The sequence below is a fragment of the Moschus berezovskii genome, chromosome 11, assembly GCF_049115385.1.
Source record: "Moschus berezovskii isolate FMDL1 chromosome 11, NW_MosBer_1.0, whole genome shotgun sequence".
NCBI lineage: Eukaryota > Metazoa > Chordata > Mammalia > Artiodactyla > Moschidae > Moschus > Moschus berezovskii.
This window is the reverse complement of record NC_142470.1, coordinates 77,184,503-77,200,164: the sequence shown is the minus strand read 5'-3', so window position 1 is coordinate 77,200,164 and position 15,662 is coordinate 77,184,503. Positions and strand designations below refer to the sequence as shown.

The 15,662-nt window shown below is 38.0% G+C and overlaps 1 protein-coding gene across 3 annotated transcripts in view; it reads left to right on the top strand.

The window, feature by feature from the left end:
- The window catches only part of GTF2A1L (general transcription factor IIA subunit 1 like), a 51,923-nt gene that overhangs the window by 11,847 nt on the left and 24,414 nt on the right, over positions 1-15,662 (top strand). For 2 of the 3 annotated variants that reach the window (XM_088841496.1, XM_088841494.1), the window contains 3 exons: positions 4,485-4,540; positions 7,010-7,094; positions 8,122-8,708. In XM_088841496.1, coding sequence (XP_088697622.1) covers positions 4,485-4,540; positions 7,010-7,094; positions 8,122-8,708 — 728 coding nt within the window. The remainder of the gene's footprint in view (positions 1-4,484; positions 4,541-7,009; positions 7,095-8,121; positions 8,709-15,662) is intronic. The other variant, XM_088841495.1, reaches the window with a different exon arrangement.

The window sequence follows — 15,662 nt, the reverse complement described above, 5'->3', positions numbered from 1 at the left end:
TTATATTGGTCATCTTGGAATGTGAAGTCAAGTGGGCTTTAGAAAGCATCACTGTGAACAAAGCTAGTGGAGGTGATGGAATTCCAGTTGAGCTATTTCAAATCTTGAAAGATGATGCTGTGAAAGTGCTGCACTCAATATGCCAGCAAATTTGGAAAACTCAGCAGTGGCCACAGGACTGGAAAAGGTCAGTCTTCATTCCAATCCCAAAGAAAGGCAATGCCAAAGAATGCTCAAACTACTGCACAATTGCACTCATCTCACACGCTAGTAAAGTCATGCTCAAAATTCTCCAAGCCAGGCTTCAGCAATATGTGTACCGTGAACTCCCAGATGTTCAAGCAGGTTTTAGAAAAGGCAGAGGCACCAGAGATCAAATTGTCAACATCCGCTGGATCATGGAGAAAGCAAGAGAGTTCCAGAAAAACATCTATTTCTGCTTCATTGACTATGCCAAAGCCTTTGACTGTGTGGATCACAATAAACTGTGGAACATTCTGAAAGAGATGGGAATACCAGACCACCTGACCTGCCTCTTGAGGAACCTGTATGCAGGTCAGGAAGCAACAGTCAGAACTGGACATAGAACAACAGACTGGTTCCAAATAGGAAAAGGAGTACGTCAAGGTTGTATATTGTCACCCTGCTTATTTAACTTCTGTGCAGAGTACATCATGAGGAACGCTGGGCTGGAAGAAGCACAAGCTGGAATCCAGATTGCCGGGAGAAATATCAATAATCTCAGATATGCAGATGACACTACCCTTATGGCAGAAAGTGAAGAGGAACTCAAAAGCCTCTTGATGAAAGTGAAAGAGGAGAGTGAAAAGGTTGGCTTGAAGCTTAACATTCAGAAAACAAAGATCATGGCATCTGGTCCCATCACTTCATGGGAAATAGATGGAAAAACAGTGGAAACAGTGTCAGACTTTATTTTTTTGGGCTCCAAAATCACTGCAGATGCTGATTGCAGCCATGAAATTAAAAGACGCTTACTCCTTGGAAGGAAAGTTATGACCAACCTTGATAGTATATTAAAAAGCAGAGACATTACTTTGCCAACAAAGGTCTGTCTAGTCAAGGCTATGGTTTTTCCCATGGTCATGTATGGATGTGAGAGTTGGACTGTGAAGAAAGCTGATCGCCGAAGACTTGATGCTTTTGAACTGTGGTGCTGGAGAAGACTCTTGAGAGTCCCTTGGACTGCAAGGAGCTCCAACCAGTCCATTCTAAAGGAGATCAATCCTGGGTGTTCATTGGAAGGACTGATGCTAAAGCTGAAGCTCCAATACTTTGGCCACCTCATGCGACGAGTTGACTCACTGGAAAAGACTCTGATGCTGGGAAGGACTGGGGGCGGGAGGAGAAGGGGACGACAGAGAATGAAATGGCTGGATGGCATCACCGACTTGATGGACATGAGTTTGAGTGAACTCCGGGAGTTGGTGATGGACAGGGAGACCTGGCATGCTATGATTCATGGGGTCGCAAAGAGTCGGATACGACTGAGCGACTGAACTGAACTGGTCAACTAAGATCCTTCTAGTAACTATTTGTTTTTTGGACTGATGTTTAAATAAATTTTATGGAAGCATAATAGATTGAAAATGTGTTAGATTCTGCTGTACAACAAAGTGAATCAGTTATAAATATACATATATCCAACACTCTTTTTTAGATTCTTTTCCCATATAGCGGAGAAGGCAATGGCAACCCACTCCAGTACTCTTGCCTGGAAAATCCCATTGACGGAGGAACCTGGTAGGCTGCAATCCATGGGGTTGCTAAGAGTTGGACACGACAGCGACTTCACTTTCACTTTTCCCATATAGGTCATTACAGAGTTTTGAGAAGTTTCCTGTGCTATACAGTAGCTCCTTAATAATTACCTATTTTATATGTAGTAATATGTATATGTTATTCCCAATCTCCCAATTTATCCCTTCCCCACCTTTTCCCACCCTAGTAACTGTAAGTTTGTTTTCCCCATCTGTGACTGTGTTTTGTAAATAAGTTCATTTGTTCCATTTTTTTTTGATTCCACATATAAACGATATTATGTATTTGTTTTTCTCTGTCTGACTTCACTCAATATAACAATCTCTAGGTTTCCACGTTGCTGCAAATGACATTATTTTGTTCTTTTTTAGACTTATTTTTAAACAACTGCATTTAAAACCATTTGGCCAACCTTTTAGATGTATTATAACCAAAGGGATAGTTATCACAGGAAATTGTTGCAAATAAAGATAAATGAGATGATAGGTTTAATGCAGGTTGAGTTGGTGTTCTCCTAAGAATTTATTGTCATGTTTTTCTTCACAGTTTACCTGAAGTCCTGCAGAAACTTCAGGAGACATGTTCTTTTAGATTTACTCTTAAAACTGTATATCTGTGTTGGCTTAATTACTTGACTAAAGTACTGTAAATACATTTTCGTGAAATAAAATTGAAATTTGTTTTTTTTTCTTTTTTAAAAAAACTTTTTATTTTGTATTGAGGTATAAATGATCAACAAACAGTGTTGTGATAGTTTCCGGTGAACAGTGAAAGGACTCAGCGATGCATATACATGTATCCATTCTCCAAATTTCCCTCCCATCCAGGCTGCCACATAACATTGAGCAGAGTTCTGTATACTATAGAGTAGGTCCTTGTTGGTTATCTGTTTTAAAATAGCAGTGTGTACATGTCCATCCTAAACTCCCTAACTATCCTTCCCCACCCCATCATTCCCCTTCCCCCACAACCATAAGTTTGTTCTCTAAGTCCATGAGTCTCTTTCTGTTTTTTGGGGGGTGGGTTATGATTTTATTTATTTTTGGCTGTGCTGGGTCTTCGTTGCTGCTCACTTTTCACTGGTTGCAGCGAGCAGTGGCTACTCTATAGTTGTGGTGTATAGACTTCTTAGTTGCGGCTCAATAGTTGTATTTCCTGGGCTCTTGAGCACAGGCTCGATAGTTGTGGTGCACTGGCTTAGTTGTTCCTTGGCATGTGCAATCTTCCTGGACTAGGGATCAAACCTGCATCTCCTTTGTTGGCAGGTGGATTCTTTATCACTGAGCCACCAAGAAACCCCTCTTTCTATTTTGTAAGTTCATTTGTATAATTTCTTTTTAGATTCCACATATAAGGGATGTCATACAATATTTATTCCCTGTCTGACTTATTCACTCACGATGACAATCTCTAGGTCCATCCATGTTGCTGCAAATAGCACAATTTCATTCTTCTTAATGGCTGAGTAGTATTACAGTGTATATATGTACCACATCTTCTTTATCCATCCTTCTGTCAATGGACATTTAGGTTGCGTCCATGTGTTGGCTATTGTAAACGGCACACACACACATACATGTTTTGTCCTTAGTATTTTGTCCTAACTCTTAGAGTTTTCAGATACTTCAGTATCTATCACCTATTTTATCCTTTCAGGAATCCTTTGAAGCATTGTCCCAGTGAGGTATACAGATTGACCAAATATTGACATCTACCTAGTGACATTCTGGAAACAATATCCAGAGTTGCTGACTGCAAACTTGTCCCTTTTTCCACCATGTTTTCCATCTGTTTGCCTATTTTTTTCTCTTGGTCTTCCCAACATGTGCATTTAATCTCGTATTTCCTAATGTGAGAATTATTTTACCAAGCAATATTTGTCTATTGAGGGATATTTCTAAAGGATTGAGGGATAGTCTTGACTGTGGCAGGAGTCAAATGAAGCCCTGTTAGCAACGTGGACGAGTTAAGTTTGCACAGCTGTAACTTTCTTAGAGCTGTACAATATGTGCGCTAGATATATTTGGTAAAGTACTATTGAATTACTGCTTTCTCTTCCTAGAAGATTTAAGTGTAAGAAAAAGGAAATTATATATTTGAATAAAATCTGCATAAAATGGCTGAATGTTCATAACTAAATATTGAAAGTGAAGTCACTCAGTCGTGTCTGATTCTTTGTGACTCCATGGACTGTAGCTTACCAGGCTTCTCCTCCATGGGATTTTCCAGGCAAGAGTACTGGAGTGGGTTGCCATTTCCTTCTCCATGAAATTTGTTTTGAACCTATTAAAACTTAGAATGGTTTATGGTAGTTTATTTTTGTTTTTTTTGCTCAAAGTATAGTTGCTTGGAAACATGCCATGAAATTACTTTTTTCCACTATGAAAAGTTGTGATGGAGGTACATTGACTTCCTAAAGACAACCTAGCTGTTTTCTTATGGACTTCTATAGTACAATATACTTGATTGCAGTGGGATTTTATTTTGGTACTTAAAATAGTTAGTTGTAAAGTCTTTATCTGAAATTGTTGGGAAAAGATATGATTAAATATTTTTACCTCACTTGGAATCAGAAAGTATAGAATTTATCATGGTTGAAATGTTAGTGATGGAAAACATTAAAAAAAATAAGGTATACTTAGAGCAACTTTATTAAATTGGTAAAATCTAATGACTATGTAATGTTTATTTTGTTTTCCATACAGCATCATTAGTTATTCCTGCTGGTAGAACCCTTCCCAGTTTTACTGCAGCAGAACTGGTATGTAGCTTATTTAAGATATATTTTTGAAAAGAGATGCCCCAATTTTAGTGAATGGTGGCTGAAGACTGGACAGAGATATAATTTGTAAAACTTTAGTTGAATAAGGAAAGATGTTGTAAGGGATGGGAAGACAAAAATAGCTTCTGTAACATAGGGGTTGGAAAAATTCAGGAGTTTCAGATGTAATATTTTCTCACCAGCTTTTCCTATCTTCCGGAGCAGTTGTTAGCATCTGCCAAGACTGTACCTACAAGATTAGGAAATTTCTAAAGTTATGTTGTATGGAGTTTTAATACACTGTATAATGTTATATAGTTAGTGGTTCCTAAGTAGATGATTTTGATATGCTGTATTTTCTGACTTTTCCTCTCTAGCGTTGAGGCACATCATCGTTCTTCCTTTTATTTAAGTGGAATATTTTGGTTATTTTTTACCTTTGTATAATAGAGGTAGGTTTCCCCCCAAGGATTTGGGGGCAGAAGATAAAATTTAAAACTTACATATAGAAAATTGAGTAGTTTTCAGGTGGGGAAAAATAGAACTATTTTTCTCTCTCTCTTTTTTTAAGGTTTCCCTGGTGGCTTAGTGGTAAAAATTCCACCTGCCAATGCAGGAAATGCAGATTCCATCCCTGGATCAGGGACATCCCTTGGGGAAGGATGTGGCAACCCATTCTAGTATTCTTGCCTGGAAAATCCCATAGACAGTGGAGCCTAGTGGGCTACAGTCCATGGGGTCACAGAATCGGACACGACTTAGCAACTGAATAACAACAAAAGATGATGTATGATCCACTAACTGTTCTTCATTTTCTTTCAGCCCATAAGTTACCTTTCTAGGGTACAAGATTTTTGTTGTTTAGTCGCTCAGTTGTGTCTGACTCTTTTACTCCTTGGACTGTAGCTCTCCAGGCTTCTCTGTCCTTGGGATTCTCCAGGTAAGAATACTGGAGTGGGTTGCCATTTCCTTCTCCAGGGGATCTACCCCACCCAGGTATAGAACCTGTGTCTCCTGCATTGGCAGGCAGGTGCTTTACAGCCGAGTAACTTAGTGGACGATTTATTTCTGTTTCTTCATTAAAAACAAAAATCATCGTCCTTACCACAGTTTTTAGAAAGCATGGTGCTGCTTTTGATAGGAAACCAGTGAAGAAATATTTCTATTTTTGGAATTCTTGGAAATAAGTTCTCCTCATTAATGATGGGCTTCCCTGGTGGCTCAAATGGTAAAGAATCTGCCTACAGTGCAGGAGACCCAGGTTCGTTCCTTGGGTCGGGAATATCCTCTAGAGAAAGGAATGGCTACCCACTCCAGTATTCTTGCCTGGAGAATTCAATGGACAGAGGAGATTGGTGGGCTACAGGCCACAGGGTCGCAAAGAGTTGGACCTGACTGGAGCAACTAACACACACTCAAAGAGTAAAATCAGATTTATAAAGTAAAAAATGATAGGGCCCTATAGGATTATATCCCAAAGGTAGCTGTTTTAACTGTATGATATATATCCATTTAGACTTCTTCATTTAAAAAAGTTATTAATTTTCACAGTAAAAGTAGGATCATTCTCTGGACTATTTCTGCAATTTCTTTTTCTAAACTTAGTAATATAGATGGCCCTTATCAATGCCAGGTAAATATTGATTTGCCTTAGTGGATATATCACAGTTTAATTAACCAGTCTTTTGTTTATGGACATTTAAATTATTGTTAGTATTTTTCTAATATAGCATTACATTGGTGATACTTGTAGATAATGTTTTGGTGTGTTTGTGATAATCAGGTAATTGGGATAAATTTCTGGAAGTAGAATTTCTGGGTCAAAGATAACGCATGTTTTTAGTTTTGGTATATACTGCAAAATTGCCCTCCAAAAGGGCTGTACCATATACGCTCATATAAGCAGTGGTGTGAGAGAATATGATTTTTATCATATTCTTAGCAGCATTGGGTAATATTAATCAGTCTTTTAAATTTTGCATGTCAGATAGGCAAACATGTTTCCTCATCTTTTCATTTAGTTTTTTAAAAATTTTAAAACCCTAAGGTCTAATTATTCTAAAATAAAAATGATACACTTTTATCTGCTTTAAATAATATTAAGTGATCAACTTACAGACTAGAGGACTCCTATAAACAACTGTGGTTCTTATATTTGACATCTTGAGGATCACTGCCCATTTTAAAGCTATGTTGTGGGCAGATTTTATGAGTCAGTGTTCATGTTATTTATGAAGACTTATTGACTTCATTGCTAATAGCCGTAGGATGAAATTCCTTTTATTTTTAATGAGATGATCTACATCAAATATTAAAAAGCTGTTTTACTCAAGGGTACTCAGCCCTAATGTTGGGTTACTATTGTCCTGTTGACCTTAATCAGATTTTTTTGTATCCTCTATGAGATCAGGAAAAAAGTTTCAAATAAAGCCTCTTTCTAACTTTCTAATATAAAATTCTCATATCTAGGGCACCTCAAACTCCAGTGCAAGCTTTACTTTTCCTGGTTATCCTATTCATGTACCGGTGGGTGTGACACAACAGACTGCATCTGGTAAGAGTATAGTCTTAAGAATATTTTGTTTTTAGCATTGGTAGTAACTTCTGGATATTAACTTCCATGATTTTAAATTAACTATACCACAAGTCATTGAAGTTATAGGAACTTTTGATAAAACTTACTTAAAAGTAATAATAAATAGTAGTTGTTATGAAAGCAATCTACCACAAAAAACACTAAACCTCTCTATTAAGACAGGCACTAAGCTTGTCCCCACATTTCACTTCCAATTCTCTTTCCCAACATTGTATAAGATGCTTTGTGTAGGTTTTCTCTAGTTTAAGTCAGTTCCCTGAATTTTTATACACATATCCCAGCTAGGTCTAATCAAGAAAAACTAAAGATTAGATTTATCAACTTTTGCCTCCTTTATTATTTCTAGATTATCAGAATATTTGAAAAATTTGGAGGTTTAACTTGTGTCTGCTTTTCAGAGAACCGTTTCTTTATTTGAAAGAGAATCATACCTTTTTTTTTTTTTTGGTCGTTACAGAGTTTAAGCAAAGCACCTGACTCAGTGCTCAAAAAGTAAATTTCTTTCTTCTTTTTAGTATTATTTTAAGGAAAGAAGGGGAAAATTTGTTAACTTTTGAAATTATTAAACCCTCTTTGGACAGCCTTGTCTTATAGTTGTTCTGTTGTAGCTTATATCTAAAGTATACATTCTCCATGACTAGGTTTCTTAAAAATTCCAATTTAGGTTATTAACACTGTAATTTATTACACAGTGGGAAAGGCTCATGGAATAAATATTGGTGGCCTGTGTATGTCTCTAAATGTGCCATATGAGCAATAGTGGGAAAAGGCTAGAGTTAAAGCAAGATATATTTAATTTTTCAAAATAAGAGTAATACATTATTATGGTAGAAGACACACAAAAAAATCTGGAAAAAAAAACTCCTAGTGATAACCACTATTAACATATTGATATATTTCCTCCTGGCCTCCTGTGCATGAGATTGTTTTTTTAAAGGAGATTAGGATTCTGTTATACTTACAGTTTTGTTTTCTCCTTTTTAAGCTCACCTTTATAAAGTCAGTGTACCATTTATGGTGACACAGGCTTCTGAAAGAGCAAGTGTTCTTCAGCATCCAGTTCAGCAAGTATTTCATCTGCTTGGGCAGCCGTCAATAATACAGACCAGCATTCCACAATTAAACCCATGTTCTCTTCAAGCAACTACAGAGAAATCACTGAGAATGGAAACTGTGCTCCAGCAATGCATAGTTCTTCCTTCTGAGACAGTGGATAGGAAACATTTAGAAAACACTACCAGTGATATTCTTGTACCTCCTAGAAATGAGCATAAAATCGTATCTGAAGCTTTATTGAATCAGCTGGTAAGCTCTCAGTACATCAGCTTTCCAGGTGTTGTATTTACTCCACAGGTCTCTCAAACAGATTCCATTGGGGAGCCAGTGCTCCGTGTTTCAGTTTGCATGACTCAAAATCTGCATGGGCCCCTTTCCACTAGCCCTCAGGGAGCTCAGCACCAGCATGTGCCTGAGGCTCAGCCTCGTGTTCTTAAAAACAGGATGTGTGGATGTGATTCTGTAAAGCAGCCAAGAAATACAGAGAAGCCCAGCAGCCTACCTGTCTCAGAGAAGGTAGTACTATGTTTAACTTACTGGTATTAAGAGATAAACAGTAGCCAGTGATTAGATGTCCTGAGTGGCTTTAAAAAAAAAAAAAAAACTGTAACATTACTCAAAAGTATGCTTTGCTTTTTCATTTGGAATATTGTTTATTTTCTTTAAACACACCTATCAGTTTTTAAAAGTATTCATGCTCAGCATTTCTAAACTTTTAGTTTTGATGAATGAATTAGAATATTTCTTTGAAGAAAATGCATTTGTTTTAAGCTTCCCTGGTGGCTCAGCTGGTAAAGAATCTGGCTGCAATGCAGGAGATCTGGGTTTGATCCCTGGTTTGGGAAGGTCCCCTGGAGAAGAGAATGGCTACCTACTCCAGTATTCTGACCTGCAGAATTCCATGGACTGTATAGTCCATGGGGTCACAAAGAGTTGGACACGACTGAGCGACTTTCACTTTTCAATCTGTTTTATGTTTCCCTTACATTGTGAGGATTGTTTTTGTGTGCAGATAAAATTTAAGATTCAGAAGTGCATCCTAGTAATTAAATGAGTATTTTGAGGTAATTCATTAGATGTTCAAAAGAGATCCGAAGTCTTATTTCTTGTTCTACTTTTGTGCTTAGTCACCTGTTCTATATAATTTTCCTAAATTTCCATATGAAAGTTTTCCGTGCATGAGGAAGTATCTTTCTAGTAGATATTTTGTTTCTCTGTTTGCTAAAATACTAATTTCTTTTGGAATTCAAACCACTAAAAAATAGCTCCTAATTAACTTTCCGTATTAAAAATAGGTTCACGTTACTAATTTCCCAGGAATTCATAGTGATTGCAGAAAGATTCGTGGAGAATTTTGCATGGTAAAATTTAAAAATCTTGTGTTATCTTTTTACAAATGTAAAATGTCTTACAGCTAACTCCACTTATACAATTTAGTGACATATGACAAATAATTGAAAACTTGTGTCTCTGACTAATGATTTAGTAGTCCTTTAGAATTGCTGTACAAACCTGTAGCAATGTAGTAGTTAAGTGCAACCTTAATACTTTCTAGATAGAAGGGAAGGGTATAGTATAAGGTTTACTATGAAAGAGAAAGTCACTCAGTCATGTCTGACTCTTTGCGACCCCATGGACTGTAGGCTGCCAGACTCCTTTGTCCATGGAATTCTCCAGGCAAGAATACTGGAGTGGGTAGCCATTCCCTTCTCCAGGGCATCTTCCCAACCCAGGGATCAAACCCAGGTCTCTTGCATTGCAGCCGGATTCTTTATTGTCTGAACCACCAGGGAAGCCCAATACTGTAGGGTACAGTGAAGGATAACGAACAAAGAACATGTTCATCAGGAACCATTTGACTTATTATTAGAGTATTTCAGATGTTTGATGAAGCCTGTTCAAAATCTTTTAGCAAGTGTTTTTAGTTTAGTTTGGTATAATGTATTAAGGGCTTCTCTAGTGACTCAGATGGTAAAGAATTCACATGCAGTGAGGGAGACCTGGGTTCGATCCCTGGGTTGGGAAGATCCCCTGGAGGAGGGAATGACAACCCACTCCAGTATTCTTGCCTGGAGAATCCCCACGGACAAAAGAATCCGCGGGCTACAGTCCATAGGGTCGCAAAAAGTCAGACATAACTGAGTGACTAAGTACACACATTGAGGGTAAAATACTTTTTGAGCATTTTTTATATTTTCACAAACCATATAAAATTTAAGAAATGTAGGATGAATTCCTAATTATGAAACAGTTGATTTTGAGAGAAAATGACTATTAAGTGTTTTCATCACTTATAATTTTAGAGGCATTTTCCTCCTGGACTCTCAACTTTGAAGATTTCTGGAGTGATGATTCAAGGACTTATTCTGCTGTCACCTATTAGATGTCATCTTGTACTTTGTTCTGATATGGAGAAATAGATCAGTTAAGGAAGATTAAGCAAGGATTGTTTAGAGAGTAGTGGTTAAGAGCTTAAGCTTTAAAGCCACAACAGGTTCAAATTCCAGGTTTGCCTTTTAAAAGCAAACTATGTAATGTTGCTCTTTAAAATTCAGTGATGTCTGTAAACTGGGCATAAAACCAGCCTCATAATTTTTAGAGTTATCAGAGATGTATATGGAGTTTTTAATAGCTTCTGTCACCATAATAAGATATAGATTAGTGCTGTTATGCTTTATGGGCATGTGACATATTGGATAATGGTGCATACAACTTGTTTGTTGATTTTAAAATATATCTGTATTTAGAACACAAACATTGAAAGGAATTTATAACATTAAAAAATTTTTTTTTCTGTAGGATATCTTAAAATAGTAATCTGGTAAAATTTATACTAATATAATTTTCAAAAAAGTTTATAAATAACTCTTTTAAGTAGCTTTTCAGAAATTCTTATTGCTGAAAGCAAGTTACAATTAGCCCTTCGTGTACAATTAGCCTGCTCTTCCTGTGTAGACTGCCAAAGATCTTAAGTTTTTATGTAGGTTTAACATCGTTACTGTTGCATAAAATATATTCCTGACGGTTTTTGATGTGCTCCTATTTTAAGGTGCATATATTGTATATTACTGTGTTAAGTTTTTCCTCAGTGGAGGAATTTTGTTTTCTAATCTTATAATGCTATAGAAAATTAGGAACTCGGATTTTCATTGTAACTCCCAAAAGTAGGAGAGAAATAGGTTTGATGGTGTATCTTCTCCAGCTGCATTTCATCTCTTGCTTCTCTCCCCACCATCTTCATGTCCCTCTCCCAAATATTATTTCTGCTACCTTCTCTTTAAAATATTTACCTTTCTGACTGCTTCCTCTTATCTCCTTCTTGACTCCTCTTTATCTGTCCTTCCTGCTTCCTAAAGGTTCTATCCTCAGCTCATTTCTTAGTTCATGTTTTCCGTGGGCAGTCTCATGCAGTCTCATGGCTTTAACTATGATCTTCTTATTGATAACTGCATTTCCAATCCTGTTATTCTCTTGAGCTCCAGTCTCTGACTCGATGGACATGAATTTGAGTAAGCTCTGGGAGTTGGTGATGGACAGGGAAGCCTGGCATGCTGCATTACATTTGGTCGCAGAGTTGGAGACGACTGAGTGACTGAACTGAAAGTATTCAAATCATATAGAGTCTGTTCTCTTATCATACAGTGGACTTTTAAGTAGCACAGAGGCTCGGGACCCTGAACTCTCCGCAGAGAAAAATCTGTGTGTAAGTTTATAGTCAGCCCTCTGTATCCATGAAAGTGAAAGTCACTCAGTTATATCTGACTCTACTGGAGTGGGTACACGTTCCCTTCTCTAGGGGATCTTCCCAACCCAGGGATTGAACCCAGATCTCCCTCATTGCAGGCAGATTCTTTACCAGCTGAGCCACAAGGGAAGCCCTCTGTATCCATGGATTCAACCAGTCACAGATCTTGTAGTACGTATTTATTGAAATAGATCCATGTGTAATGGACCTGCACATTTCAAACCTATATTGTTCAAGGGTCCACTGTATAACATATGATTTACCATTTTAACCATTTTTTAGGTGTGCAGTTCAGTGGCGTTAAGTATGTTACATTGTTGTGCAAGCATCACTACTGTGCATCTCTCGAACTTTCTAATCATCCCCCAAATGAAATTCTGTACCCATTAGAAAATAACTTCCCATTACCCCCTCCATTCAGCTACTGGTAACTTCTATTCTACTTTCTGTTTCTATGAATTTGATTACTCTAGGTACCTTGTGAATGGTATCATGCAATATTTGTGCTTTTGTGACAGGTTTATTTTACCTAGCACATTTTTAAGGCTCATTCATGTTGTAACATATAAAGGAATTTCATTCCTTTTCAAGACTGTATATGATTTTTGACATCCTTTAAAACCAAGTATTTCTGGAACCTATTCCCTCTTCTCCACCTATTGCCCTAATTGTCTCTCACTTGGGATAATATAGTTTCTAACTAATTACTAGCATTATAGTCTCTGTGGGTTCTATTCCACTCTTCCCAGTCCACCCATCCTAGAGGTTAAAAGATTCAGGGATGAGAAATGTTTTGGATTCCTTTTATATCCCTTAATAACTATGTGAGTTGGGCAAGTTACTATATCCTCATTTGGAAATAAAGATAATCGTATCTACCATAGAATTGTGATGGTGGGAAGATTATGTGAGAAAATCAGTGTGAGGTGCTCAACAGCATACTTCCTAGCATGTGGTAAGAACTCAGTGCACATTAGCTCCTCTCTGCTCCTCTTGGCTTCCATAGATTTATCCAGCATACAGCCCGCTTGCCATGTCACTGACTGCCTGTCAAGCTACAGGATAAAATTTAAATTCCTTGTGAAAAAAGTTAATAGAAACCTCAGTTAAATACAGTTGGGAGACCTGCAGGGGGCACTCTTCACACCCAGTGACAATGGTAGAGCCCAACTAGAAGAAAGACCCTCTTGTTTCCTGACAACCAATGAAAAGCAGTGGGATCTTTGCTTACTGTAGCTTTCCCAGCTTCCTTCTTTCTATGAGCTTTCTTCCCTAGAGGGGACTTGCACATAGCTTGCCATGGTTGCACACCCCAGGTCTCTGCTGATCCTGAGTAAACCTGTCTATGCTGAGAAATATCTGGCAGTCTCCTTTTACCAGGTCAGCACTCTTAGTGTGGTGTACACGGACCTCCATGTTGTTTTCTGCTAGCTTCTTCCTTACTCCTCCTTCATTTCATACCTACTGCTTTATTGGGAACAACAAACTGAGCAATTAGCTGTGTTGACTTTGTTGTTTCTTGCCTCTCTTTGGGTTTTGCTATCCCCTCAGCTTTGTGCCTGGATTTTTCTCCCACCATCCTTTCTTTTGGTTAATTCCTACTTAGCCATTTATTACTTTCTCCAGAAATCTTATTTTAATACCTTTCTGTCCACCTACTCCCCTTTTATTATTAGTTTGGATGTATCTCTTCTGTGTCATCATAGTCCCTTAAGCATCTATCTGTCATTATGTAGTTAAAAGATATGTTAAAATGTCCTCTGTGCACTGAGAGGTATATTTTATTAATATCTGTGTACTCAACACCTGAGGGGGAAAAATATGTATGTATATTAGAATATAAACTTTAAAAGAGAGGATCTGTGACTAGTTTATTTGGCTCAATAATTCTCAACACTGGCTAAATATTAGAATTATTGTGTGCGTGCATGCTAAGTTGCTTCAGTCGTGTCTGACTCTTTGTGACCCTCTAGACTGTAGCTTGCCAGGTTCATCTGTAGTTGGGGTTCTCCAGGCAAGAATACTGCAGTGGGTTGCCATGCCCTCTTCCTGGGGATCTTCTTGACCCAGGGGTGGAACCCACATCTCTTACCTCTCCCATGCTAGTGCCACTTGGGATACCCATTAGAATTATTTGGACATTAAAAAATTCCAAATCCATTATGATGTTCCTCTAAGATAAATTATCATACTGATAGTTATTTGAATTGATGATTTAGTTAATTGAGCACATATTTTTTGAGTCACTGTATGACACTTCTAAATGAATATATCTTAATCAGATTTTAAAACTCAGCAGTGGCCACAGGACTGGAAAAGGTCAGTTTTCATTCCAGTCCCAAAGAAAGGCAATGCCAAAGAATGTTCAAACTACCACACAATTGCACTCATCTCACACACTAGCCTGGTAGGCTACAGTCCATGGGGTCGCTAACATTCGGACACGACTGAGCGACTTCACTTTCACTTCTCACTTTCATGCATTGGAGAAGGAAATGGCAACTCACTCAAGTATGCTTGCCTGGAGAATCCCAGGGATGGCGGAACCTGTTGGGCTGCCATCTATAGGGTTGCACAGAGTCAGACACGACTGATGTGATTTAGCAGCAGCAGCAGCACACACTAGCAAAGTAATGCTCAAAATTCTCCAAGCCAGGCTTCAACAGTACGTGAACCATGAACTTCCAGATGTTCAAGCTGGATTTAGAAAAGGCAGAGAAACCAGAGATCAAATTGCCAACATCAGAAAATCAAGAGAGTTCCAAAAAACCATCTACTTCTGCTTATTGAGTATGCCAAAGCCTTTCACTGTGTGGATCACAACAAACTGCGGAAAATTCTTTAAGAGATGGGAATAACAGATCACCTAACCTGCCTCCTGAGAAATCTGTATGCAGGTCAAGAAACAACAGTTAGAACTGGACATGGAACAACAGATTGGTTCCAAATTGGGAAAGGAGTATGTCAAGGCTGTATATTTTCACCCTGCTTATTTAACTTATATGCAGAGTACATCATGAGAAATGCTGGGCTGGAAGAAGCACAAGCTGGAGTGAAGATTGCTGGGAGAAATATCAATAACCTCAGATAGGCAGATGACACTACCCTTACGGCAGAAAGTGAAGAGGAACTGAAAAGCCTCCTGATGAAAGTGAAAGAGAGTGAAAAAGTTGGCTTAAAGCTCAATATTCAGAAAACTAAGATCATGGCTTCTGGTCCCATCACTTCATGGCAAATAGATGGGGAAACAATGGAAACAGTGACAGACTTTACTTTTTGGGCTCCAAAAATCACTGCAAGTGGTGGCTGCAGATGGTGACTGCAGCCATGAAATTGAAAGACGCTTGCTCCTTGGAAGAAAAGTTATGACCAACCTAGATAGCATATTAAAAAGCCGAGACATTTCTTTGTCAACAAAGTTCCATCTAGTCAAAGCTATGGTTTTTCCAGTAGTCATGTATGGATGTGAGAGTTGGACTATAAAGAAAGCTGAGCACCGAAGAATCGATGCTTTTGAACTGTGGTGCTGGAGAAGACTCTTGAGAGTCCCTTGTACCGTAAGGAGATCTAACCAATCCATCCTAAAGGAACTCAGTCCTGAATATTCATTGGAAGGACTGATGTTGAAGCTGAACCTACAATACTTTGGCCACTTGAGGCAAAGAACTGACACATTTGAAAAGACCCTGATGCTGGAAAAGATTGAAGATGGGAGGAGAAGGGGA